This window comes from Neurospora hispaniola (genome assembly GCF_033458365.1).
Source record: "Neurospora hispaniola strain FGSC 10403 chromosome Unknown B0T23scaffold_3, whole genome shotgun sequence".
Classification (NCBI taxonomy): Eukaryota; Fungi; Ascomycota; class Sordariomycetes; order Sordariales; family Sordariaceae; genus Neurospora; species Neurospora hispaniola.
In genome coordinates, this window is record NW_026944408.1 from 1,157,573 (window position 1) to 1,185,269 (window position 27,697).

General features: G+C 53.3%; 5 protein-coding genes and 1 non-coding gene across 6 annotated transcripts; 3 read left to right on the forward strand and 3 right to left on the reverse strand.

Annotated features, from left to right (window-relative positions):
• Positions 1-2,358: 2,358 nt before the first annotated feature.
• On the forward strand, positions 2,359-7,199 carry B0T23DRAFT_312756 (uncharacterized protein; the record flags this gene model as incomplete). Its single annotated transcript, XM_062834703.1, has 4 exons — positions 2,359-2,934; positions 2,993-6,604; positions 6,668-7,029; positions 7,085-7,199. 4 exons carry the CDS (start codon positions 2,359-2,361, stop codon positions 7,197-7,199), a joined length of 4,665 nt encoding a protein of 1,554 aa, XP_062693770.1.
• Positions 7,200-11,756: 4,557 nt separating this feature from the next.
• Positions 11,757-13,298, forward strand: B0T23DRAFT_403332 (insulin-induced protein-domain-containing protein; the record flags this gene model as incomplete). The annotated part of the gene is made up of 1 exon (XM_062838771.1): positions 11,757-13,298. The coding sequence occupies one exon, from the start codon at positions 11,757-11,759 to the stop codon at positions 13,296-13,298; it is 1,542 nt and encodes a 513-aa protein (XP_062693771.1).
• A 386-nt stretch (positions 13,299-13,684) lies between these two features.
• Positions 13,685-13,795, reverse strand: B0T23DRAFT_t156. Its single transcript has one exon. It is a non-coding gene; the product is annotated as a tRNA-Leu (tRNA).
• On the reverse strand, positions 13,743-18,981 carry B0T23DRAFT_106374 (uncharacterized protein). The gene is made up of 3 exons (XM_062831781.1): positions 18,480-18,981; positions 15,991-18,386; positions 13,743-15,941 (listed from the first exon to the last, which is right to left on the reverse strand). Exons 1-3 carry the CDS (start codon positions 18,766-18,768, stop codon positions 14,187-14,189), a joined length of 4,440 nt encoding a protein of 1,479 aa, XP_062693772.1. The 5' UTR covers positions 18,769-18,981; the 3' UTR covers positions 13,743-14,186.
• Positions 18,982-19,449: 468 nt separating this feature from the next.
• Positions 19,450-22,301, forward strand: B0T23DRAFT_106402 (uncharacterized protein). Its single transcript, XM_062831782.1, has one exon. It carries the CDS (start codon positions 19,556-19,558, stop codon positions 22,043-22,045), a length of 2,490 nt encoding a protein of 829 aa, XP_062693773.1. The 5' UTR covers positions 19,450-19,555; the 3' UTR covers positions 22,046-22,301.
• Positions 22,302-22,805: 504 nt separating this feature from the next.
• Positions 22,806-26,792, reverse strand: B0T23DRAFT_403335 (kinase-like domain-containing protein; the record flags this gene model as incomplete). The annotated part of the gene is made up of 6 exons (XM_062838772.1): positions 22,806-23,683; positions 23,737-24,475; positions 24,535-24,694; positions 24,749-24,948; positions 25,005-26,013; positions 26,764-26,792. The coding sequence occupies 6 exons, from the start codon at positions 26,790-26,792 to the stop codon at positions 22,806-22,808; spliced, it is 3,015 nt and encodes a 1,004-aa protein (XP_062693774.1).
• Between the last annotated feature and the right edge of the window lie 905 nt (positions 26,793-27,697).

The window sequence follows — 27,697 nt, forward strand, 5'->3', positions numbered from 1 at the left end:
CTTGGCTTATGATCACAGCTGAGACCGTCGGTTAAGACACATGCAAAGAACAATTCCATCGACGCCGGCGCCTTGGTTGGACCTGGGAGGTGCAAACATACCGCGGTGGTCGTGTCGTGCGCCTTCGAATGCGGACCTCTCCTGGATTTGAGATACCATCGGGGGATGAACATGATCTGCTGGTTAATTCTGGTTCGACGCATCACAATGGAGAGACTCTTGGAGCTTTTTATCAATTCCATGGCCACTTGGACAGAGACTTACTAGGGCATGAGAATTTCCTACCATTCAGGTCTCATGCCGGCCAGTCACCGTTGAGCCGTATGCCATTTGGGGACAACATATACGTCGTCTTTGCAGTCAGGCAGTGCCTACCGCGATGTACTACTAGACTAGTAGAGTCTTGACCTTCCACTCTTCAGAGGATAACTCTCTTCATATTGTCCGTGTCCGCGCCGAACTCCCCGGACCAGTCGCCCATGTCACCCCATTCGGTCTTAGATTTGGAGAAGAGATGTCTGGAGAATCCTGGACCAGGCCCACCCTCGATTTTTAGCTTGATCGTACCCCCATCGTTTAGGACGAGGGCTAGACAAAGGGACGAGGTGTAGGTACACGAAACTGACAAGCGACAACAGCCCTCGGGTACGCCCCATGGTACATCATTTGATACTCTACAAGATAATTTCTGTTCCTCCGACAGAACGTCTGTACAATGGTAGCGGTAGCCCCATGTCCTGAAGGAAATTGAGCTGTGCCACACGTGATGTGGCTGTACACTTTGGCATTATTGTCCATGCTAGGAGTGTCAGAGCCGCATCTGCATCAGATCGTTTTGGTCCCCGGTTATCTGGGCACTAGTCAAGATTATCAACTGAACATGATGGCTCACCCCAAAAAAAAAAAAAAAAAAAAAAAAAAAAAAAAAAAAAAAAAAGAGAAGAAGAAGAAAAAAACCCGTCAAGTGCTTGAAGCAACCCCGTTCTCGGCCATTAAGTTGCTGAGATAACACAGGCTCAACGGGCACGTTGGAGAATCCAGTTGCTTTCACCTGGCGTGGCAGTCCGAAGACGCACGTGTGTGTAGAAAAGTTTCAGTTCCGGCCGACCAACGCACGACCGAACGGCGGACCGAGAGTGAAACGACAGATAGCCACCTAATCAAGTCCAAGCAGATCGCTGACAGCCCATCAGCGGTCGGTGTGATTTTCAAGGGACAACTGAATGAAAAGTGAAATTCCCTCGAAGTCAAGAGAGATCATTTTCTAGAAGACCGACTGTGTTTCCGAACGCATATCACAGCACCCTGCCTGGGGAATGGCCAGACGTTGCCAGGCGTTGAGATGCTGCAGTGGTTAGTGATGTTCACCGGGCATGGAGGTTGGGGTTATCGGGTTCCTCAAAAAGGTACGTACCTGAGGTGTCCACCAGCATCCCTGCACCTCGCGCTTGCAATTGGTCGACCCCCCTTCCTTCCGGGCCCTCTTTCCACACAGTTTGAAAAAGTGTATCTGAAGCGGCTGCCCCAAAAACTTTTTTTTTTTTTCTTTCCAACCCATCTTCACATCCGTCTTGTGAAGGAAACCCCCGGAGGAAACCCAACTTCAAAGGGTTCTCTTTTTTCTCTTCTCCACTCGGAATTCGCATTGGTACTCTTGTCTTCTCAGGATTCACTTCCCAGAGATCCAGAGCCTGCCCTTGATCCATCTCCACTCCACTATACCTAACTCACTTGATTGAGCGTTGGGCGAGCGAACACCCTATCCGTCGCGGTACTGTAGTGGCAAGACCTACGAGATTGGTCAACCAGGCAGGCCAACCAAAGTTACCTTAGCAACCCAAACCCTGAGGCAACGCAACCTCCCACCTCACCCACCAGAGAGCGCGAGTGCGGACGCAGCAACGAGGGTTTTCGCCGGCCGCTTCGTTTTTTTTTGCGACGAACCCACTTGGCCAGGTCCAACCCACCCACCAAGAGGAAATCCTCCACCCACCCACCACCGCCTTCACTCTCTCAACCAGAGACTCCATTCCAGTCTTTTTCGACTTTTACCGTCAGTGCAACGCGCATCGGTATCGGTCTCTCTCGGTTTTCACAACCGCCTAATCCAATCCGCCAAAAACCCACCCGCGGTTTTCCAACAGGCACTCTCTCTCTTTCGGCCGCCGCTCTTTTTGCGCGTCGAAATTGATCCCAGTCTTTGTGACTTTTGCCCCCACTGCGCGGCGACCTTCTGTCGAGTTTGATATTCGACATTCCCACCCCGGGATCACCACCACATCCTCGACCCTTTCCCCTCCTCACCCGCGCACCCAACCATCCACAAAGAAACCGGCTTTCGAGTCACCCGAGACCCTTATGACTTCCTCTGCGAGTCAACAGAACCAAAACCCGGCTCAACCTACGTCCGCTCCTGCAGCAACGTCGTATGCTTCCGCAGCCGGTGCGAAGAAGCCGACAAGCACGCCGCTGATTGCGACGGGTTCTCAGCCCCCCGTCGTGGTTGGTTCCTCCGCTCCCGCTGCCCAGAATGGCAAGCCTCAAGCTGCCCCGGTGAACGGCCGGCCCAACATCACCCCCGCCGTGCCCATCGCCAGAGGCAGCTCGGGCCTCAACGGAGCCTCTGCTGACCACTCTAGGAAGAGCTCCGTCACCATCAGCGCCGCTCCTCCCAGCCACAACGCCAACGGCGGTCCTGTCGGTGGCGCCAAGGCCATCCAGTTCGGCTTCGACGAGTCGCCTGCCATCACCCACAGCACTCCCCACGCTGCTGGCTCTGTTCCCATCCCGATTCCTGGCAGCAACGCCAGAGTTCCCTCTCCCGCCGCCTCGCCCTCGCCTATTCCTCAGGTGCCTCAGCAGAGCGGTGGCCAGCGGGCTCCCTCCAACATCTCTGCTCCCATGACGTTCGGCAGTTTCCCTGGTGACAACGATGTAAGGCCTCCCCAAGCATTTCTTCTGGAACACGCTTGCTAACCAATCCCCCTTTCAGCGCCACATGAAGCAACACTCCGTATCTCACAGCAACGGCCCGGTCCACACACGACGGGACTCGCAGGCCTCTGCCCACGGTGAGACAGTTGGCCACATGGCTAGCCATCGTGGTGGCTATCAGGGTCAGGGTCGTGGTCGCGGCGGATACAACAACTCGTACAACAATCCCAACATGGGATTCCCTCCAACCAGGTCCTACAACGGTCCCCAGCACAACGCTGGTCGTGGTGGCATGAACAACTTCCAAGGCCGCGGAGGCATGCAGCAGTATCCCAACTCTCCTCAGCCCCACCGTTCGAGCCCTGCTCCGGCTCACGCTGTGCCTACTCACGGCACCCCTACCATGGCCTCTGCCAGCCTGGCACCTACTCAGCCGCCCTTTTACCCCGGCATGAACATGTACCAGCAACAAGTAAAGCCCCCTTCCTTTAGCAACGATTATTCCTCTTTCAAACCTGTCAACAAGAAGAACAAAGGGACACGCCGGGATTCAGACAGTATCCATCCTAGGCACCCTAATCCTTCGCAGCAAAAGTCAAGTTCGAGCGATGATTCAACTCAGAAGCCTCGACGTCAGAGCAAGCGTTGGGCTTCCAAGGCAGATGGATACCAAGAAGTCGACGGTGGTCCGCCTCTGCCGGAATACTCAAACGCTCCGCCAGCTCGCTACGACTTTGTACCCCTTCGCTCCGTTCCTATGTTTTCTCCGCCATCGCTCGGCATTGACCTGTCACCCGAGAGCGGCCAATTCGAAAACGTGCTGACAAAACAAAAACAGGTGCCCGGATATCCTGCCCCTATGGACTATCGTGGTCCCGTATTTAACCCCTACAGCCAGCCCATGCCCTATATGGCCCAGCCGGTGCCCCATTTCCAGCCCGCATACGTCCCTCCTACCTTTGTACCTCAAGGACAGCCTGTTGCCCAACCGATGTCCCGTAACGCTTCACAGGTTTCTGATCGCCCGGCGTCGAGCACTGGCCAAGTCCAAGCGCCCGTCGTTGCGCAGAGCACCCCGACGCAGCGTCCTGCCCAAGCTGCCCCTGCCATTGTTTCCTCTAACTTTGCTAGACCCAAGAAGTCCGCAGGTATCACTATTAAGGATCCCAACGGCAACCCTCTCGACCTTTCGGCGATAAAGGGCCCTGTCTCCCCGGCACCCAGCATTCAGCAACAGTCCAAGACACCGCCTGTTGTTGCCTCGACACCCACACCCCCTCCCGCTAAGCCCACTGCCCCCTCCCACGGTCGTACCGAGAGCACAACTGGCAAGACTGCCGAGCAACTTCGCGACGAGTTTAAGAATGCGGTTCAGAAGGCCAAGACCGAAGCTCCTGCTGACAACAAGACCAACGAGGAAGAGGCCGCGAAGGCCGCTGCCGAGAAGGCTGCTGCCGAGAAGGAGGCTGCTGACAAGGCCGCTGCTGAAAAGGAAGCTGCCGATAAGGAGGCCGCAGAGAAGGCCGCTGCCGAGAAGGCTGCTGCTGAAAAGGAGGCGGCTGACAAGGCCGCGGCTGAAAAGGAAGCTGCCGAGAAGAAGGCAGCTGAAGAAGCCAAGGCCAAGGAGGAAGCTGAGGCTAAGGCTAAGGCTGATGCCGATGCCTCGGCCGCTGCTGCTGCCGCCAAGAAGCCTGAGGCTAAAGAGGAGTCTGAAATTGACTACAACAACCTCGACTTCGCCAAGCTGACCGACAAGGAGCTCAACAACATTGATCACAGCAAGCTTAGCGATGAGCAAATGGACGCTTACTTCAACGAACTCGAGGAGAGAGATGCTCGCCGCGAGAAGGAGCAGGCCGAGATCTCCAAGAAGAAGGCTGCTGAGGCCGAAGAGGCCAAGAAGAAGGCTGAGGCTGAGCGCTTGGCCAACGCTGCCGAGAACGACCGCAAGCTCCGCGAGCAGGAACGTGAGATGGAGAGACTCGAGGAAGAGCGCGAGCGTAAGCGTAAAGAGAGAGAGTCTGGCCAGGGCGAGTCTGTCGCCGACCTTCTCACCAAGGAGGCCGATGACAAGAAGGAGGCCGATGCTGCCCCCAAGACCCTCGGCAAGAACAAGCCTGCTGCTCTCAACCTTGCTCCCCTCAACACTAAGTCCGTTGAGGCGCCCCAGCCCAGCGCTGCTCTCCAGTCTCTGCGCTCCGCTCGCCTTCTCCCTGGCGTGCAGTATGATATCTACCCTGCCGGCATCGCTTCCCCCAACCCGGCCCTCAACCAGGCTGTTTCTAAGAAGGGCAAGATCTTCAAGTATGACGCCAACTTCCTTCTCCAGTTCCAGACTGTCTTCACGGAGCAGCCGTCTCCTGAGTTCCACCAGCAGGTTAAGTCTCTCATCGGAGATTCGGACGGTGGTCGCTCGGCCTCCGCTCGTACCCCTGGCGCTGGATCCCAGAGAGGCCGCGGCGGTGCTTCCGGCGGCGGCTTCCCTGCCATGGGCCAGTTCTCTGGCAAGCCTGCGCTGCCCCCTGGAACCACTTCGGCGGAGCGCTTCGCTATGTCGCAACAGGCTGGTGGTATGGGCTCTCTTGGCAGACCTGGCGCTATGGGCACTATGGCTTTTGGCCGCCAGGGCACATTCCCTGGCAATCTCAGCCGCACTCCTTCGTCTACTGCTACTCCTGACTCTCCTCGTCAGGGCAGCCGTCGCAAGCCGCGCGAAGGTTACTCCAAGAACGAGGCTCAGGCCGCCAAGAACATGCCGCTCACTGCCGGCATGGAGGTCAAGCCTATTACTGTGTCCGCAACAGGCTGGAAGCCAATGAGCATAGGAGCTAAGAAGGCGGAGGCGCCTGCCCCCGGTCACTTGGATCCTGAGACCGTTCAGCGCAAGGTCAAGGCCGCTCTCAACAAGATGACCCCTGAGAAGTTCGACAAGATTTCCGACCAGATCCTTGAGATCGCTCACCAGTCGAAGAACGAGCAGGATGGTCGCACTCTGCGCCAGGTCATTCAGCTCACGTTTGAGAAGGCTACGGACGAAGCCCACTGGGCTTCCATGTATGCCAAGTTCTGCAAGCGCATGCTCGAGACCATGAGCCCCGAGATCCGCGACGAGAACATCATGGACAAGCAGGGTAACGTCGTCAGTGGCGGCGCCCTCTTCCGCAAGTACCTCCTTAACAGGTGTCAGGAGGAGTTCGAGCGTGGTTGGAAGGTGGATCTTCCGAAGCCCAAGGAGGGTGAGGAGGGCGACAAGAAGGCCTCCGAGGCTGTTCTCATGTCCGATGAGTACTATATCGCCGCCGCCGCCAAGCGTCGTGGTCTTGGTCTTGTCCAGTTCATTGGTGAACTCTTCAAGCTTGGCATGCTTACGGAACGTATCATGCACGAGTGTGTCCGCAAGTTGCTTGAGTTTACGGGTGTTCCCGATGAGGCCGAGATTGAGTCTCTCACCAAGCTCTTGAGGACGGTCGGTGGCAACCTCGACAGCACCGAAAAGGGCAGGCCTTTGATGGAAGTCTACTTCGGTCGCATCCAGCAGATTATGGATCTTCCTGACCTCCCAAGCCGTCTGAAGTTCATGCTTATGGACGTTGTCGACCTTCGCAAGGCCCGCTGGGTTTCCAAGGAGGCCAACAAGGGTCCTAAGACGTTGGAGGAGATCCGCGCTGAGGTAAGACATAGAACATCATCTATTTGTTATTCTGGTATGATGATGCTAACTTAATATTTACAGGCTGAGGCTGCTGCCGCCGCAAAGGCGGTTGAGAATGCTCGCACCGGCCAGCGTGGCCTTGGAGGCCGTGCTGCTTCCGGTCGCGGAGATGCCAGGGGCTTCCCTTACAACCAGAGCATGACCAACAACCAGGTCGAGCTTGGTGATCTCAAGCGCTTGAAGGGCAACACCAGCCGCTCCGGTAGCCAGGGCATGTCTTTCGGCCCGCCTACGTCCATGTTCAATTCTAGGAGCAACAGTGGTCGTCGTCAGGTCGGTGGTCCTGGCGGTGCTTTTGGCCGCGGCGGTGATGACTCTGGCGGCTCATCCCGTACTGCTTCCATGCGCGGTAACGATTCGGTTTCCCACGCAAATGCTTTCAGGTATGATAATTGTGCCCCCTAACATGTTGAACCTACAAATTAACGTAATTCACAGCCTTCTTGCTGATGCTGGAGACCACCCCGGCTCCCCCCCTTCGGCCTCTGCCTCTCCGGCATTGTCCAAGGTGACACCCGATACCACGAATAATGACGAGAAGAAGGACGAATAAGGCAGATGGTTTTCTTTTTCTCTCTTACCCAAAACAAGTTCAACGGTGTGCCGCATCATGAGCACCCGGAACTGTCTCTGTGAGCATAGACCGGGCGGGTTTCTCCAAATTATGCATTTGCGCGGGTCGGGGATCATTCCAAAAGTTCTGCTTTATTACTTTAACTTTTTTTCCTCCATATCTCAGTGATACCTCTTCTTTTTCTCCCACATACATCAGAGAACAAGTTATTACCATTACCTTCCCCATACCATAGACTCAGTTTCTCCTAAAACGGCGGACACAAAGCACCAGCAGCATGGAAGATGAAATCACGTTTTGAAGTTCGGATTATGAATGAGGATTTTATGATGAGAAAGTTTCGGACTGTGGGAACATGACAAAGGATGTGAATGAAGGTATGACGGAAAAAGATGTCTGAAACTTCTCTTGCCCACCGGCTTTCCTCTGCTTTTCTTTACCCACAGAGCACACACACACACGCATGGCTACACAGCTGGCGACAAAGGGTTGATCTGTTTTTCTTTTCGGGGGCGTTTCACGAAAATCAGGTTGGGCAATGACTTTGGTTTTTCGATGATCAATTCCTGCGGTTTTTTTTTTTTTTTATTTTATTCCCGAACATCAATTTACTACTACTTCGACTTTTTAATAATTTTTTTGCCCTCTCTGTGTCGTCAAGTTTGTGGGTGACGGATAAAAATTGACATTTTCTTAGTCCAAAGGCTTTGTCTGTCTGTAAGTCTTGTTCTGTCCATGCGATACTGGTCTTTCCGCGGAGATGGGTTCATTCGTTCGTCTTTTGGGAAGTGCCTTTTGTAGACATTGGGTTCGATGCGAGTTTTCCGGTTTCCATTTCGGATTATACCTTGTCACCGTCTTTGTTGTCCTCTCTTACCGTGGTTTTTTTAGGGTCTCTGCTGCGGTCCGTTGGCAGCGGTGCTTTGATTCTTCTTATGCATCATCATCACGGTGGTCGTGGAGAGACTATGGGCAGCGAATAGCGATGACTATGGCGAGCTGGACGAGAAGCATGGCTGATTCGGCTCGGTTCTCTTGTATGTGCGTTTTTGGCTTTGCAAACCTGGCGACAAAATCTTCCATTCTTGTACGTACGATTTATACGCAAATACACGGGTTTAATTTGTCTAGTCCTCTTCCATAATCTTTGTGATGTGTGGTTATCGTGTGTTGTATCTTATGGTGAGCTGTTCACAGCAGGGCCTGATCAGCATGTCTACAATTCCAACGTCCCGGGAGACCCGTTCAAACTTGCAAAGTACCAGATGGATGGAATCGCTCTGTCTAGTGTTGTCCGCCCCCAATTGTTGAGTTACTCAGTTATCGTTCACAGCCCATTGAGGTTCACTCTTAATCCAGGACCCGTCAAGCAAGGCAAGCGCGTATGGACGGACTACTTCGAAGTCGACTATGCCAATTTTCGTCCATGGCCCTTCTCAATCCACTCGCTCACTCGCTCTGTGATAATCACGGCCGAGGCCCATATGTCGTGTTCGCATCGAAAGCAAGGCCAGACGCGATCGCTTTTATTGATCCAAGTGGCCTTGGAAGCCCCCACCCCAAAAGGGGGTTCTCATCAATGCGGTAGTGTACCATAGTCATCTCTGCCACCAACACCAATGCCTACATCATGCAAAATGTGTTGTCAACTGAATGCTGTTCAGAAGCTCAATACGAATTTGTGGGCTTTGTGACGATGTCAGACGAAGGTTCATACCAGCCAGCTTCTTTACCAAAAAAAAAAAAAAAAAAAAAAAAAAAAAAAAAAAAAAAAAAAAAAAATTTTGAAGCTGGAATGCATGATGGAAAAACCTGTTTTACTCATGGACCTATTAAATCATCCATGCTAAGTACTAACCTTGGGTTGTCCAATAACCAATGCTGCTGGGAACCGACATAGATTAAGGCGAGCAGTCCGCGTTGCCAAGGGGGGGGGGAGGGGGAGGAGGAGGGGGAGAGAGGGCTGAGCATACATACATACCGCTTCTACACCTCTGCCGGGATATAACTTGTTAGCGTGGTTTCGGGATGCACAAAGAACCTTAATGTTGGCACAAGAAATAGCCAGCTTATTGTCAGCCCGTTCCCAGGTTTTTTGTACAGCTACCGTACCATGCTAACAAGTTATATCTCAGCAGAGGTGTATTCATAATCCATAACAAATATCCTTTTTCAGTGAAAAAAGATGGCTTATGCAGGCAGGCAGTTTTGGCCTGCTCTTTCTTGGCTGCACTATAGGTACATAGCATCTTGTCAACAGGATTCGCTCACAATCCCTAGCATAATCCACAAAGCCATACCGCGGTATGGTTTTACCGTCATGGTTTCTCTCAAGCAAGCAAAGCGACGTGGGGTGAAAAGTCAAAGTCATGGGACCACCAGGCAGAGGAGATTCTGTTTTGAGGAGCTCGTTTAGTTCATTTACCTCCTTGTTTTAGGAACCCTGTTCATACGTAGTCCGTCGATTCGCTTCCTGTGTAACGCCTGTTGCGTTGTTTGGTTGCCGTGTTCTACGTGTACACAGTACACACCTGTCAAGAAAGAAAAAAAATAAAAGAAGAAAAAGAAAACCTGGGAGGCGAGCGGGATTGCGTAGGATTGACCTGTTTGCTGACATGTGATAGAACCGGTCAGCGGTAAGATTCAGGGCTGAATGGATGAAAAGAGGTTGCAGATGCCGGGCTGCGTGGTGGGTGGAGTGATTTAATTGATTGATCTGATCAAAGTGGTGTGGGTCTGTGCAGAGTAGTCTAGGTATTCAGACCGTATTCAGATAGCAGAAAGGGCTGTCCGGTGACTGAAAGGTAATATGGACTTGCATCATAGATCTAAACAGATTGGAACACTGAAAAAGAAGTTTAGTTATTTAGTGTTGAGACTACTTGGTCATTCTATGGCATCTGTGCTCACGTGTTGCGTAATGTTTCTCCGCAAAAAATGGACGACATTGCTGCTTAGGTGTTTTGGTACAGCGTCACCTGCCATGAAAATGAGAGGCGAATGAACTGAGCGTCGGGCAATCATCGGCAAAAACTGATCGTCCCGTGTCCAGGGCAAGCAACAACGGGAGATGAACCCCGCTTTCAAATAAGCCTCAACCATTCCTTCTTGTTGCAACGTTTTGTTTTGCCTGGGAAGGAAGGTTCGACGGACAGAGAGTCTGGTTGCAGTTGTGGCTTCTCTAGTTGTTTGTATGGTCCCTGAAACGGCAAGTGCCTCGGGCAATAAAAAAAAAAACGGAAACCGCGGGCAGGAATTCGGACCCGGAGTGACCTCGGGCTAGTTAACTAAACAGTGGCAATTCCCAAACTTCCCTTGGCAAGAGGCCTAGTCTTGGCATTTGCAACTTGCAGTAGCGACATGCTATTTCCAGGGCAATCGACAGTCATTGGTTTTGCATCCTTCTTTGGATTCGGGTGCGGTGACCGACGATGAGAGAGTGTGGAAAGCTGAAGAGCAAGGCACGAGCGCAACTCCTCCTGAATTATCTTGATGCTCACTGGACGGTGTTGCCTGTCTCCGCATCTTCGGCTGTGAATCCGCGTGGATGCAACTGCACTGTAACTGCAGCGTAGCCCAGTGTACCAATGATGGGCCATCACAGGGTGCGTCTGGTGCATCTGGTGCACCTCGGATGCATCCCGTACCTAGTGTGTAGGTAGTGTTTCCCCATACATTGGCGCGGTGGGCAAAAACAACGGGTACTGGGTGTTAATGTTGGCGATCATTGATTCACATCACGACTTCTCAAAAATCCGGGGTTGATTTTGTGTGGTTGGGTGTCCAGATGAACCAAACGGGGAACGCAAAGTCAGACCATCCCTTGGAACCCTTGGGAATACATGCCATATCCCTGACCCATGCTCTTATTTCCTCTCTCGTCTCCCTTCCGCGTGCTTAAATCGAGCTAGACGGATATAACTCCTTTTAATCCTGCATTTCCATATAAATTTTAATTTTTTTAAATTTTTTTTTTTTTTTTTTTTCCCCTCTCTTGTCCCACACATTCGTCAGCTTTGAATTGTTGTTTCTCCTTCACATCCAGCAAGCTATAAGCATTGGGAAGCGGGGTGTTGTTCAAGTTCTTACTCACTCACTTACCTTTCCGATCCATCCATCACTTTGCATCCCAAAACTGACCTATCAAGATTCTTTGTACCACCACAACCATCAGCTCAGCTGTTTCCCGATTCTTCGAGGCGCTTTGGATTCACCGAGTTGGGCATCCTCTTTGGACATCAACGCGCTTGCCATTGATTTATCCGGCTTGCAGCCATCCCGGTTCTGAAACAATATAGACGCCAGTCGGCCGGCCTCTGTGTCTCGCAACTGTGGAGGAGAAACAGTACGCTGGATATAAATTCGTACAGTTTCCCTGGCTCCCCGAGCCTCTATATGCTCCAATCTTCAGCCCTTTTTGAGTTTCGTTAAGCTTCAATAAGGTTGATAACGCCTTTGTCTACATCGGTTCAGCACCAGCGTGGCACGGGACGGCACGGCACGGCAAGCAAGCCACCAGGGGCAGCTTTTACCAAGATGGACCAAAACTCCAATGGCGGGACTCAAGAAGGTCCCAAAATCATCCGCCCAATCCCTCGACGACCCTTCAGCCTAGCATCACCACCAACCATCTCTCGTAAGGATGAGTCTCCCTCCCCAGCTCCTGGAAGAGACTCCAACACTTCGCCCCAACCACGCATCACAGCCGCCGACCTCCGCTTCCTCCTGGACCCTCGATCTCCCTTCAACAGCAGCGCTTCTCCCGCTGGCAGCGGCGCCGTCACCAGCGGTCTTGATTCCTCCAACCTCAGCAGAGCTACCTCCTTCCGGAACCTAACCTCTTCGACTCTCTTCGGCATCTTCTCCGACCCCGGTGAGCTCGGGATGGCCGCCACCACACCCAGCGTAGGTCGGTCAGCATCGAACCTACGCCATGGACTTTACTTTGGCAAGCAACTCCAGGAGGAAACTGAGGACGAAGACAACGTACTAGGCATTGCCGGGGACGCCAGGGACGATGAAAATGACGAGGACGAGGACGAGAACTACCAGGAGACCATCACCCTCCGCCCCAAGCGCCAACGACGAGTTTCCTCCATAACATCCACCATCCCCCCCTTCAGAGGCGAACCCTCGTCATCAGACATCAACAGCAGCAACGACAACCCAGTAATGGGCCTGCTCTGGTCATTACTCCGGACCACTCTCCTCTTCGCTCTCGGCGCGGGCTACGGCGTGCTCGTGACTCGCTTGCCCAACGGAGATAGCGTCACGGGCGGCTACGGCTGGCGCTACCTCACCTTCTGGGGAGCGGCCGGCGTAGTGTTGGGCAGGCTACTTCCCTGGTTTGATCAAGTATGGGAGGAAGCATTTGGGAAGAGGACTAGGATGACCAAGAAAGAGAAGGAAAGGCGACGAGCTGCTGCTGCTGCAGAGGCCGCCGCCGCTCTGTTGCAACAAGCCCCTCCACCGTCATCAAGGACTTTTCCAAGGAAGACACCAGTCACCACCCTCCCCGTTGAGACGGATTCCAACAGCGGAGGCGTCACCAGCCCGCCCGAAGCGGACTGGCCCCTCGTTGTCCGCAGCATCGGCGCCTTTGTCGGCATCGTCTTCGCCATCCGCCGTCTGCCTTGGGCCTCGACCATGCAAGTATCTATCACCCTCGCGCTTGCGAATCCGTTCCTGTGGTACCTGATCGACCGCTCCAAACCCGGGTTCCTTCTCAGTGCCGCCGTGGGCGTTACGGGATCCGCCATCCTGATGGGGTTGGGTAACCCCGATATGATGCCTGCACCCGTGGCTGGAGCTGCGTATCACGACCATCAATTCCTGACGACGAGCGGGCAACCTGCGATGGACGTGCTTAATAGGACTACATCCGGGTTGCCTCGGAGCGCATCAGCGAGGATGAGTGGTATAGGAGGGGCGAGCAGCGAAAACGCGGCCGTCATTGAGACGGGTATTTGGATGCTCAGTGTGCTGTTTTGCAGTTGCGTGTGCTTTGGAAACATTGGGAGGAGGTTGGCGCTGAATAAGTCGGCGGCTTCCAGGGGGAGATGGGGTGGTGTCAGGTGATTTCGTCATTGATGTATCACATCACATCAAGGGCAGCAATGGAATGAGTTTCTTGGAAGCCATTTCAATTTATCTTTACTCATGCAGCGGGAATGATTCAACACATATCCATCAAGAATGGTCGGCTATCAACTCTGTACTTTTATTTAGCAGTCCCGTCGGGGGGCGTTTATACCAAGGGTGTCTTACAAGGCTATTGAGCATATGGAGTTGTTTCTTACATCTTGTTTATCTTAGCCTGGCCTAGATCCATGTTATGTCTATCATATTGAACCCCCAACGTGAACTGAGAGAAAAAGGAAGAAGAAAAAAAACAAGAGGCGAAAGATAGATTGCTGAAAAAAAGGGAATTCCACCTGAGCTTGGTGAAGGTATACAGGATGTGTTGACAAGAGTGGGATTCGAACCCACGCCCTTTCGGACCACGGAACTGAGATTTTCACTCGGATTAAGGGTTAACCTTAACGTGGCGCCTTAGACCGCTCGGCCATCTTGCCTATTATTGTATGTTTGGCTTGGGTGTATGGGCTATAAGGCTGTAGTGTAATAGTTGTGGATGTAGGTGGGGATTAGGGTTGAGGCGAGGGTCGGGGATGTATCCCTGCCCTGTGCGTGGCAGTGAGATATAGAAAATGGTAGATCAGGCCAACACTATCCTAGACTGGTTACATCATGATATATAAATGGGTTGATGGGTAGACAATAATCTCAAATGTAGGGAGGTAAAAAGGAGCTTTAATCCTGCAAGAATAAATGCCGTTATTCGGAAACAAGCCCAATCCTTAACGCCGATGTCGACAATATGAACACTGGAGGGAAACCATCCGCTCAACTTTAGTACCCATTTTCACACATACCCATCGATCCATCTTTCTTGTCCATGCCCACTCACTGAGGAACAAACCCCAACTTGGCAAAAAGCGTATCCATCGCCACCCACCTCCGTCCACATTTATCCAAATACTTTTCCACCACGCCCTTAACCGTACCAAACCTAGCACGATTATGTTCCGCCATGATGGCGACCCTCTCCTTCTCCTCTGCACTTAGCTTAGCAGCATCCGCATCCTCATCATTGTTCTCCTTGGCCTTGCTCTTCGCCTTATCCACGTCCCACAGACTAGCAAAGTACACCAGCTGGTTGTAGATGTCCCGTTCCGTGTATTCATACCGCATCCGGCCGCCGCACTCGCCGCGCGCCAGACCCTTGGATCCGAGACAGCGGGTGCCGTAGACGGAGATTTGGCGCGTGCGGTTACCGCAGGAGGAGTCGTCGCAGACGAGCCAGCCTTCGTAGTAGCGCGCTGTTTGGGCGCGGACGGCGGCTTCAACTTGGGCGACGACGCTGAGCGTGGGGAGGACATATTGGCATGAGGGGCATTGAATGCCGGAGGGCGTGACATTGTTGACGGATGATGGGGAGGCGAGGCCCTCGAAGGGGTGCGAGGTTTTGCACTTGCGACAGCGGAGGGAGAGGCGCGCACAGGACTGGAAGCGTAGGGAGTCGGGGATTTGGGACTCGAGAGGGTGGATTTCGAGATCCTGTGGGCCTGAGGAGTTGTTGTTGGTGTTGGAAGAGTAGCGGCGGACGTCGAGGCCGAGGTTTTCTGCGAGTTGGGAAGTTGACGTGCCGACAATGTTGGCGCAGAGACGCTCGACTGGAGGGAAGATTTGCTTGCCGATGTACCATTCTACGTCCGGAGACAGGCCAGATTCGGCCTTGAGCACGTCTTGAGGGGTGTAGGCACGCTTGGCAACGGCTTCTGAGGTGGTCTTGCTGTCGCCTGTGATGATGTACGAGATGACGTCGCCCTTGCGGATGGTCTTGCCCTTGGCCAACTCGCGAAGGGCGACTTGGACCTGTGGCATCGAGTCGGCATTGGGATAATCCTTGGGCGCCTTACCAAGCTGAGTCGAGATGATGTACTTTTGCACAGGGACGGCACCCTCGCGCATCTTGGCAGATATGTCACGAAGGTACTCGTGGATGCGTTGGACAGACACCTCAGTATCGTCACCCGAGAGGATCTCGGTGAGGATACGGTTGGAGATCTCCTTGGATAGCCCGCAGTACTCACGACGCTTCATATCGAGACCCTTGACCTCCATTTTCTCAACCCACTTGCCGTTGACCTCGACCATGTTGATAGCAGCATACTTCTTCTTGGCTTGGAGGAGGATGCGCCGGAAGACGTTGTCGATATCAATCTCAAGGAGGCGGTACCGCTCGTTGACGGCCTTCTTGAACTCGTGGCCGACACGCAGGGCTTCAGCAACGTTGTCCTTGTTCGCGTTGATCATGACGGAATCCGTGTCACCGTAGATGACCTGGAGCGAGTTGCTCTCTGCCAATTCCTTGGTGCTCCGCAGAATCTCACGACCCTTGTAGGTGGTGAGCACGGCAAGAGGACGGGCGTAGAAGCGCGACTTGGTATAACCAAGACAGCCGTACATGGAGTTGGCAGTCAACTTCAAGGCGAGCTGCTTGATATCCCAGGTGGCAAGCTCTTCAGGTGTGGCATTCTTGTCTTTCATCAGAGACTTGACCTGCCTACGTCGGCTAACGAGTGTGGCAATCAGCTTGGGAAGAATGCCCTGCGCCTGCTCCTTGGGAACCTCAGGAACAGCATCATCGTCCTCGGACTACTTTACGTTAGCTTGTGACGTCAACGAAGGAGGGACTCTGACTTACCAGTGATGTTCGATCAACTGTGGTAAAGCAAATGTTGTACTCTTGGATGATGGAAGGGTAAAGGGAGTTGAAGTCCATGACGAGAACGAACTTGTCATAAAGACCCTTTTCTGGCTCGAAGACCAAACCACCCTTGTATTTGTCCTTCTTCTTTCCCCCTTCTCCGCCTTCCTCTTCTGCATTTTCCTCCTCAATACGTTGCCGACCCTTGAAGGTCTGCTTATCCGGTACGACATACTTGTTGCGGTGGAACTCGTGAAGCAAAATGTATTCGTTTCGCTCGGCTCGCGTACCGGTGAGCGTTCTTGCCCACGAGTTACCAGCCAGGTTGGTGAGAACCTTGGTAAGAGGAAGAATTTGAGTCCTGAGTGCAAGAGCCGCGATGAAGTAAGTATCAGTCTCGGCGTGGGAGATGTAGTCCATCAAACCATGCTTGTCAGCGTTAGCCCACGTCTTCAGGGCAACTTCGTTGTCGATATCCCTTCTACGACTTTCGCCTCCCAGATACAGACTGCACATTTCAGTCAAGGACCAGGTCTGGCACTTGGTCATGACTGATTTACCGGCATCGTTGGCAAGATCGCATAGCAGACGGCCAGACATTATCTGACGTTCGGCAAATACATTGCCGCCCATCTTAACAATGGACGAGGGCCACTGAGAGCGCCTGAGTCTACCCAAACGAGACCATTGATGCGTCTTTTTCTCGTGCAGCCGGTTCAGCAAGATGCTGTAGTCAACACCTTCCAGCTGGTGGCCAAGGATAACGTCTGGATCGACAACATCGATCTGTGCGAGCAAGAAATTCAAGATCTCGTGTTCCTGCTTGAAGAGCTTGAGCACACCTCTGTTTCTTTCCTTGGCAAGCGTCTCGAAGCCGATAGGGAATGCGCTACCGTAAGGTCTAACAGCGGTGAAACTACGAGAAGCAAGTTTGTCTGGGGGAGTGGTGTCACTGAGCGACACATCAAAGTAGACTCTCCCGCTAACCGCGAGAATCTCCTGCTTGTTATCCTTAGGGTTGAACGCTGTGCGCATAGCCAGACTCAACAACGTCAAAGGAGGAGGCTCAATGCTCTCGGCATTATCCGGAACCGACACCATGTTGGGATGTTCTACCAGGACCTCCAGCTTGCAGTGCGAAGCATTCCTCAAGGAAGTGAAGTCTGCATCCTCAATCTTGAGCCAGCAGGGGCCCATGATGTTCTTCCAGAGCACAAACTGCTCGAACAGAGCGGTATTGGTACCAAAGACGTGGGAGAAGGTTTCGCCCTTGTGGGTGGGTTCCATCGCAGGCTTGGTATATGGGTAGAAGAGCTTCAAATACTGGCTCTCCTTAGGAACATCGGGAAGCTCGAATGCGTACTTGCGGGTGCAAGCCTTGATCTTGTGCATGCCGACATTCATCTTGGTCATGATTTCATCAACCTCGTTGTAGACGTCCATCATTTCCACCTCTTCTGTTGTCTCCTCGCCACCTCGCACACGATACTTGCGCGGCAGGAAAAAAAGTTTCCGGAGAATGTTGTCAACCTTGACAAAGCAGCTGATGTAGGTTTTGGTCTTTTTGTTTAGGACCTTGCCAAACAAGCATAAACTGCCGTTGACCTCTGTGTAGTCTGTCCAGAACATGTTCAAGCTGCCGTCTTCTTCGATAGCGTCCTTGTAGTCAATCTTGCCAACGCTCCTGCCCTCGCTTTGTGACATGGATACGACGTTGAGCTTCTGATTGATCTCATTCCAGGAAGCAGCGTCGACCTCTGGCGCTGGTGCCCTTGCGGGTGACGAACTGGCCGGAACGGGCTCTGTCTTGAGAATCCTTTTGGTTTGACGGGATGCTGATATGTTGACGCTGGCGGCTGTTACCGCTCCAGTATGGGCAACCTCCATCATGTCCTCATCTTCGTCCTCATCATCCTCATTCTTTTTGGGTTCCGGCCTGCCAAACGTCCTCCGTGTTGCTACTTTTGCGGCCGGTGAGGAGGGCATGATGGCGTCGCTCATAAGATAATCGGAAACTGGTGCAGGTTCGTCGTCCATAGCAGGCAGGTAGGCGTCGTCTGGTTGAAGGTCGTCGTCTCCTGCTGGGGATGATGCCCGATCATCGACTGTCTTGGCCCTCTTTGCCATGGGTGGCCGAGGTTCCCGTACTGGGGAGAGCACCCGGACCTTCCTCCTCTCGACTGATCGATCTCTCTTCTTGGATACTCGTGTGACCGGGACGGGGATTTGTGCGGTGACCTGGTCGATGAGGTCGTCCAGGAACTTTTCATCTTCTTCTGTTTTGATGACCTTTTGTTTTGGAGGGGCTTTGACGGCGCCTTTTGTGAAGTATTCGGTGATATCTCTGTCGTTGGCATCTCGTTTCGCATCTTCTTGTTCCTTTTGTTTCTTGGCTAAGAGGGAGGAGGACGAAGGTCAGTACCAGAACCAGAGTGCTTTACAAGCTGCTCCCATAATCGGGTTTTCAACATCTCAATTTTGCTCACACTTGCGCGGCCTGCTGCCGGGTAGGCCCAATTCCTCCTCGCTGTCACTGTGGTATTGGGGGAGGCGGTCCCATTCTTCGCGGCCGTCGTCGGCGTAACCCTCGCCGTTGTCGTCAACCACGAAATCGTCCTCGTTCAAGCGGTCTCTGACAATCTTCTTGTACTGGTTCTCGTCGACTTCTTCGTAGAGCTCGTCGATCTCGCCGACGTCGTAGGTCTTCTTCTTGCCGGACTGGCGCAGTTCGCGCAGCTCAGCGTACTTGCCTCGCTTGGCTACTCGTCTGGACATTTTGACAGGCCGTTGTGATGTTGCCTTTAGGATTGGAGATTGGATGGTGACGAGACAACAGAGGAGCACCAGGCCAACACTCTGGAGAGAATATCGACGGGGCCACCGGAATGTGCTAGTGGTGGTGACAGAGAACGAAGAGGATTATAGTGGGATTACAGGGTTCAATTGGTCCCCTCCAGTAACAGAAAGAAAGACGCGCTTAGTTTCGTTACTCGTCGCGTACTTTACTGTAAACTGTAAGCGCGAACCCTTGTCCCCGTCACGGTCGTGTTTAAGAGGTGGGGCAGTTCCGCTTCTTTGGTCTAAGCGGATAAGGAAAGCAACGACGGGTACGTACCGACCCTCGTACCTTTCAGCAACGGGGCCCCTGTCAGTAGGTGTAGTGTACCTGATGCCGACCCCAGACCCACCGCGTCTCCAAAAGTGCAAAAGGCCGCGGCAGGCATTTTTGTAGATCAGTCTCCAAAATTTCGAAATGTCATCCTAACTTTTGGCCATCATTCACGGTCTCCGTCCATCTCAGCATCATCCTCCGTCCAGAGTTCAGGGCAATTCTGTGCCCGCCGCAGTAATATACCCATATCGATTTCTTCCCGGGCCATAAATCTTCATATCACATTGCCCAAATTTCAAAGTTGTCTAGAACAACAGGAATTCGTCACCGGAAACTCGACGATCCAGATACCCCACCAACCGACCATTAGCAACACAGGTACCTCGGCCCGTACCTTGCAGAAGAAGAAGATTCAAAAAATCCAAGCACAAACTCGGTTGTCCGCAAACCATGTTTGTGTGCCGGGCTTGTCTGCGGAAAGGCCTAGCTCCTGGAGCTTTGGCTAGGATAAATGCGCCTGCAGTTGGATCTCGTCTGGCCCTCCCAAGGCTAGGCGCACTTACACCAAGCCAGTCCACGACCACCATCCGATCCTACCACTTACCCGCCCTCAAGCCAAAGACTGCCACCGATCCCTCCGTTACCCTCGATCTCGAAGCGCCGGAAGGGGAAGAAGACGGAGACGGGTCGGAAGGGAAGAGGAAGAAGAGGGACCTGAGCGACGAGCAGCGGAAGAAGCTGGAGCGCAGTGCGGCTCTACAACTTAAGCATTTCAAGGATCCCTTCCACATCGAGAAGCAGGTCAAGTTGACCCTCGACAAAGGAAAATATGAGGAGGCCCTTGTTCTCACCCGCAAGGCCAGCAAGAACGCAAAGGTCCAAGTCTCGTGGAACCATCTGATCGACTACCACATGAAGAACAAGCGCCTGTCTGCCGCCATCAAGATCTACAACGAGATGAAGAAGCGCGCCCAGGTTCCAGATGCCAGGACTTACACGATCATCTTCCGAGGCTGCGCCATGAGCGAGCACCCCAAGCAGGCAGTTGCAGAAGCCGTCAAGATCTACCACAGCTTGCTCAGGAATGAGCGCGTGAAGCCAACCACAATTCATCTTAACGCTGTCCTCGAGACATGTGCCCGCGCCGGCGATCTGGACAGCATGTTCACGACAGTACAAACAGCCAACGAAAGCACGCGCAAGCCCGACAACCTGACCTATACAATCATCTTCAATGCCCTTCGGGCCCAATTCAACCCACGACTGCCACTCGATCGGGATCCCATGCAGCGCGACCAAGAAGATATCAACCGGGAGAAACAAGAGGCTATCAACAGGGGCTTGCAAATATGGGAAGATGTACAGCGTCAATGGAAGAAGGCCAACCTCATGATCGACGAGGAATTGGTGTGTTCCTTTGGAAGACTCCTGACTCTGGGCACCAAGGAAGACAACGAGAGAGTGTTTGAGCTTCTGTCCTCAACCATGCAGCTCCCGCGATTCCATGCTGGCGAGAAGGTAGCTGCCCAAGTGACCGCTAAGGCCGTAGACACAACCACCACGCCAGTGGTCTCACCTGAAGCAGCCTCTCCAGAAGCCACCGCCTCAGAAGCACCAGAAACGACACCAACGAAAACCACCCCATCTGACTCGACCACACCCACCGTCCAGCCTACCGAAACTAAGCCCAAGTTCGAGAGGAAACCCAAATCCGTCACCCACAGCCCCAGCCTCTACGCCAAACCAGGCAACAACACCCTCTCCCTAATCCTCTCCGTCCTCTCCAACACTCGCCGCACCTCGCTCGCCCAAAAGTACTGGGACCTGCTCACCTCCCCGCCTTACACCATCAAGCCAGACAAAGACAACTTCTTCCGCTACTTACGCGTCCTCCAAATCGGCCGTGGCTCCGCCGCCACCGCGGCAGTCCTCCAGTCCATGCCTGCCGAGTTCATCACGCCCATGATCCTCAAGACGGCCTTCACGACCTGTATCCGCGACGAGCTAAACCCGCACGCCTTTTCTCCGCACGCCTGCGCCATTTTCGACGTGATGACCAAGAAGACCCGCTACCCGGACGCCATCGCCATGCGTCTCTTTTTGCAATCCGCCCAAGGGAATTTCCGCCACATCAAGAAGATGGCCGAGACCGACCCCCTGGGATCCCGCCAGGCAATGGGCAAGCAAATCATGCTCGCCCTCGACAAGATGTGGCAGCCGTATCGGATCATGGTCAACCAATACTCGTACCCGATCGGCAGTCGCGTGCAGGCGCAGAGCCCAGAAGACGCGTGGAAGGCTGTGCGGGCGCACATGTCCGAGTGCGTGGTCACCGCTCGCCGGATGATTAGTGCCATTGATAAGGTCATGTTGAATAGCATGTGTGCCGATGACAAAATCCTCAAAGTGCTGAAGCGACGGAGGGTGATTTTGCAGAATATGGTGGAGCGGTATGTGGCCAAGGACGGCGACATGATGGGTAGGTGGAGAGAGAAGATGGTGGAGCGGTATGGGGAGGCGGGGCTGAAGAAGCGAGAGGCGGAGAAGAAGGGGGGTGATGCCGGGGAAGAATATGAGTTTGGCCAGCCGAAGCCTAACGAGTTTGAGAGGAATCTTAACAAGAAGAAGGAGGAGGAGGCGGTTGCTGCGAACGAGAAGAGGAAGGCGGAGCAGGCACAACGGCCCAGAGAGGAAGAGGAAGACGAAGAGGATGAGGATGAGGAAGAGTGGGAAGACATTACGGAAAGTCGTTATCCCCGAGACAAGACGAGGAGTTTGAGGAATGAGTTGCGGAGGGAGGAGAAGAGCAGTTCCAAGTACGGGTACCAGCAGACGAGTAATAACAGCTCGTCATGGTCGAGAGAGAGTCAAGGAGGGAAATGGGATAGGGACAGCCAGCAGGATCGGTGGGGCAGCAGCGGGAGGAAACCCAGCTGGTGATGAATGGTGGATAGGTTCTTGTTAGATAGGCTGTAAGTTAGTTTGGCTCCGGATGATTGCCTGGCAGATGATCATTTACTGTATATATATACTTTTTGTTGATACCTCAATTGGTCTTGTTGGACATATGTGTGTCTCTATGGTTGGATACAGTATGTTCTTCATATCCTCCCCCTTTCCCCTCTTTCTCGTGGGAGTATCTGTCTGAGCTCTATGGGACCAGTGGTAGATAACTATGCTACAAGAAGAGAAAACATTGACGGCGAAAACACAATGGACCGCACAAAGGTAAGTAGGATAACAACGTCAATAGTTGGTGCTTGAGAGTTCAATAATGACGCAGGCAGGATGCCTACCCCTGAACTTGCTCCCTTGGAGATTCCTTTTCGAACAAATGCATGAAGCACATATCAGCATCATCAAGAGAAGATACCCTTCGCGCAGCATATCATATCAGTTACTTCTTTCTATAAATCCTGCTCTGCTGCCATCTGCCTGCTCCCTGACTTTCTTCACTCTGCACCGATTCTCTCTTCCCCCTTCCCCCGTTCCTCATCCCCCATTCCCCGTTCGATTCCGCTCGGCAACAAAACCAGCCCTCCCAACAAAAGTGACGATGCGTAATGACAATTTTTCGGTAAAGAGAAAAGAAGAAGAGGTATCGTATCTGTGAGTACAAACTGAATGGTACAACAACTAAAACGAAAAGCCCGCTTCCCTACCAACCACAATCCACCTTCCCTGGCCCAGCAATTTATGCTCAATGCCATTGACTTTGACCCTGACCTGCACCGTTCCCGCCCATAAACCCTTCCTCCAACGTCCTCTCCTCCAAGTTCCTGATGAAGTCGCGGTTGTTGCCCTGACCCCGTCCAGACGCCTGAGCACGGCTTCCCCTCCTCGGCATCCTTTGGCTGGGCTGCGAGTCCATTCCCATGAGACCGTCTGGTGGCGGCGGGTAGTAGGCCGGGCTCGGTTGCAGACGAATTGGCTGGGTGGGATCAAGATGGCTCGCGACGCGCTGGATGGACACAGGAATACCACTTTGCTGCTGCTCCATTGTCGAGGACCGTTGCCTCTGGCGCGCCGCCGCCGCCGCCGCCTGTTGCTGGGCGTAAAGATTTGACTGGGACACGCCCGCGTAGTTCGCTGGAGGCATCTGTACTTGCGGTACCTGCGGCTGCTGTTGTTGGGGCATACCTTGTTGAGGGTATGCGCCCTGCTGAGAGCCGTACGGTGGAGGCGCGCTAGCGTGACTGCTGCTGCCACCAGGAGCGTAAATGTTGTTGTTGGAATACAAGGGCGGAGGTTGCGTGTGGGTCTGCTGGGGATATTGCTGCCCAGTGGCCATCGACCCGTAAGGGTTTTGGGCCTGGTTTGCCGCAATGGCGTTGGCTTGCGCTTGTTGCGCCTTTTGCTTGCTGAATGCCTCGGCCTGTATCTGCTGTTGGGTTCCCGGGGCTGGTGATCTGTTGAGCGAACTTGACTTGAGGTTCATGGGCGGTACAAACGGTCCAGTAAACTTCGATTGGGTGATGAAAGGATGTAGCTTGGCTTGTTGAGGCGACCATCGTTCCAAGGGATTGATCGTCAACAGACCCCTGACAAAATCGATGAAAGCGATACGGTTGTTCATTTCTAGGACAAGGTCAGCTTTCAGAGCACAAACACACCGAATGCGCTCGACTCACCTCTGTCAATCTCTGACTGCTTCATGTTCTTCCTCGGCATCGGGTACGTCTTGATAATCTCGGGCAGTGTGTTGGCTTGGAAGTATTTCTTGCTAGGTTGTTCCTTCGTGCCATGCTCCCGAGAATATTGCTCCATCGACTTCAGATGGTAGGTTTTTCTGCCGAACTCATCTTGCCTCTTCTCGAAGAACTCTCCTGCCTGCTTGCCCATCTCGATCATCCAGTTTGGAGGGTTTCCCAGCATCTCGACGATTCGTGACACCTGGTTGTACTCGGAAGAACCGGGGAAGAGGGGAAGACCCAAGAAAAGCTCAACCACAATGCATCCCAAAGACCACATATCGATAGCCGAAGAATAAGGCAAGCCAAGCAACACTTCAGGGGATCGGTAGAATCTGGACTGAATGTACGTATAGACAGTCTGCCGTTCGTCGCAAGCGGATCCGAAATCGATAATTTTGATGATCGGGCTCTCGAGGTTTTTCAGGAGAATGTTCTCGGGTTTCAGGTCGCAATGGATCAGTCTCGCCTTGTTGAGCAGAGAAAGCCCATTCAGCAGCTGCTGCGCAAAGACGCGAACCAGTGTCGTGCTCAAGCCTCGGAACTGGTTTTGCTTGATCAGCTCGTATAGGTTGACACTAAGCAACTCGAATACCAAGCACAAGTGTTGGCGATGGATGAACGTATCCTTTAGTCGCAAAAGATGGTGATCGTCGTTTTTGTCGAGCTTTGTATTGAGCTGAACAAGAGGTTAGCGCGTGTCGCAAACAATCAAGTCAACTATGCTGGTAAACGAACCAAGTCCAAAACAGACACTTCCATCATGCTTTGGTTGAAGTAAGCTGTTCGGTTCTTGATGACTTTGACGGCAACAACTTCTTGCGTCTTCAAGTTTTGGCATTTTACGACCTGGCCGAAGGTACCCTGGCCAAGGACATCGAGAATCAGGTAGCGGTTCCTGGTACAAACATGTAAGTGACTGCTTCTCAACTCGTGGTGGGCAGCAACTTACTTATGACCAGCCTCCTCCGAGCCCAAGATATCATTTACATAGAGGATGTAATCGCTGTCCTCGTTGTCATAGCCGTCATTCTTTACTCCCTTGCTAGGCTTGGTAAGAACGCGCCGAGGATTCCTAGACGACTCGTACTTGAAGCCGGGGTTGCATATTCGGTAGGTGGCGGGAAGGTGAACTGTTAGCGCTTGGAGGGGCTACCGTAGTTTGTTAGCAAGCTGCCCAAAGCTATCTTTCGCGAACTTGTACATACACTGATAAAGCCGCCTTCCGGGTTAGCTCGTCGATGAGCCGGCTGCTTGTTAATCTTTGGTCGAAGGTCCTGGGGTCCTCGTATTTTCCTAAACTCGGGAACTGGCGTCCTATCGGGCATGGGCATCGGTTGCGACTGAGAGTTCATGCGCCTTGGCGGCGACTTGGGGTCCATATAAGAGCCGTCCATGGTAGAGCTGATTGCCGAGTTTGGATAGCTGTGGTCGTGTTGAGCGGGTGCGTATGGGTTGATGGGGGGAAGCTGTTGGGATGCTTGACGGCTGGTGTAGTAGGGGTTCTGTTGCTGTTGCTGCTGCTGCGGCTGCTGTTGCTGTTGTGATTGCGGCGGGGCATATTCGTTCGGTCGCGTAGGGGATTGACGTTGGGCGGGGGAGAATTGGCTTCCCTTGGGGTATTGGGAGGCAGGCGAGAGAGCCTCCATGGGCGAGTATCGCTGCGCGGCAGCAGATGGTTCTTGGGACGTACTAAGGCTGGCCGGGCGACCACCGGAGAGAGAGTGATGCGGCCTCAGGGGGTACTTGATGGTAGGGTTCTGGGATGAGTATGGATCGTGGGCATCCTGCATAGCGACGTCGCCGTTGGCGTCGCGCGACTGGGACGACGTCATTGGGGAAATGGACGAGGACTGTGGTTGCGCGCTTGGGTTCAGACCGGCCTGGTACGGATCATACTTGTATCCGGCCGGCGGCTGCTGCTGCGCCTGGACCTGGCCGTTGCTGGCGTAGTCTCGAGGGGACATGGACATTTGGCCGGAACCGTTGTTGTATCTCCTGGACGAGCCGCTGGCGGCAGAGTCAGAGTACGGTTGCCATTGCTGCTCCATGGCTGCTGGCAGGGCGAAGGCCAGCTCGCGGGACGGGCTCGGGGCTGTTGCTGGGTCTGGTTTGGCAGTGAATTCTGTTGCGGTGGTCGGTGGTGTCGTCGGCGCGAGAGGGGGGAAGGAGAGGGAGGGTTTGAAGCTTTCGAAGACGATGGACTCGGGTCGCTGGCTGGCAGGTCACAAGTGTGGGCCTGATGATGGAGGTGCGGACCGCGGACTGCCTGCTTGGGTGGTGCGCACTAGAACTAGTGTAGTGACTGCACCAGTGGGCAGTGGCTACCTTCTGCTACCTAGGTAGGTAGTGTAGTAGACTTTGTACCTAAAGTAACTACCTCTGACTGGTACTGTTGGGGCAGCTAAAGTTTAGGTAGGTAGGTAGATGAGTGCCCTGTCCTGTTGGTGCCGCCGAGAGGACCCGCTCTCTGCTCGCAACAACCTGTACGGGGAGGCGGAGAGGGCAAAGCGCAAGGAGCAAAGCGGGCCAAGCGGTGCCAAGGCGCTGCGAATAAAACCTACTCTCTCCTATAGGAATGCCAAGTAACTCCTGGTAACCAAAATCTTTCCTTTCAGCTCGGGCAGTACAAAGCTGTGGTGGGCTGTCTCGTGGATGTGGATTAGACGCGGTTCGGTTGGACGATTGGGACGGACGGGCAGAACAGAGACAGGAAGAGGTTTTGGGGCCGTTGGCGGGCTGTCTTAGCCAGACACGACGGGCAGGGTTCAGTCGGCTAGGTCGCAGGTAGGAGGAAGAGACACCAGTTAAATGAGCCTCCGTCGCTTGTTGCTTCTCCAGCTGTACTCAAGAAGGAGGGAAATACAGTACGTCAGAGAAAGCAGCAGGAGGAGGACGAGAATGAGGACGAGGCAGTGACCAAGCAGTCACGTCCGGGCAACAAGGCTGTACACCTATGCAGAGTACGGCAGGGAAATCGCAGTCGTTCGCACCATGTGCAGAAATAACGGGGCTTCCGTCGAGACCGATCCGTAGGCGGTTCCTGTTCCGGTTGCTCGTGATAGTCGGTGGATTTCGTATTTATTCAAGGGTTCCCAACGTTATGGTGAGGTATGCCCAGACAGGGTCACAACACAGGTGGGTTGAATTGGGTGGTGAGAGTCTGACTCCCCGCCCGCCAATGTTGTGTCAAATGGAGGAGCCCTTGCTCTCCAGTTTTGACAACGACAACGACGACGACGACGTTGATCTTGAGACTCCCGCGTCAAGAACCTTCAATTTCAGGCTCTCAAGGAACAGGAATTGGAGCCACCTTCAATCAACGCACCAAATGCAGTGCAGAAAGCCAGCCGGTTCCTAACCTGGCCTGATGATTTCGAATCTGCGCTTCATGTGCACTTTTAGTTTCGTTCTTGTGTCTTTCCAGTTTAGAAGGATGGATCGTTGTGGGCGTGCAGCTGGCTGAGCAGGACAGCGCAAGCGGTTGTCTAGTGAAACATCTGATATTATGCCCGCAATGTCCGGTATGTTAGGCCGGTACTGCTAATTTGTATAGGTAGCCACCAACACCAATACCTTCTTCACCAATACATAACCAACCTGGACCCAAAAGTTCTGACCATGAACGCCTTTGGCGCCAACGGTTGGTGTTTGACATGGCGTTTCTCTTCTCGACCGCATCCCTTCTTTCGTTACTTTTCTTCCCTTACTCCCTTCGCAGATCTCGGGTCCTACTGTGTTATGAAGCTTCATAATTTTCAAGTTGGTGATAATCGGTCAAAACTCTTGGCGTACGTTCTCGTCGTCTGGTTGGAGCTGCAAACAACCACCGGAGATCATTCAAGATGCCCGTCATTGAGACACATTCAGATAAAGTGGGGAGTACTAAAAGGACCTTGAG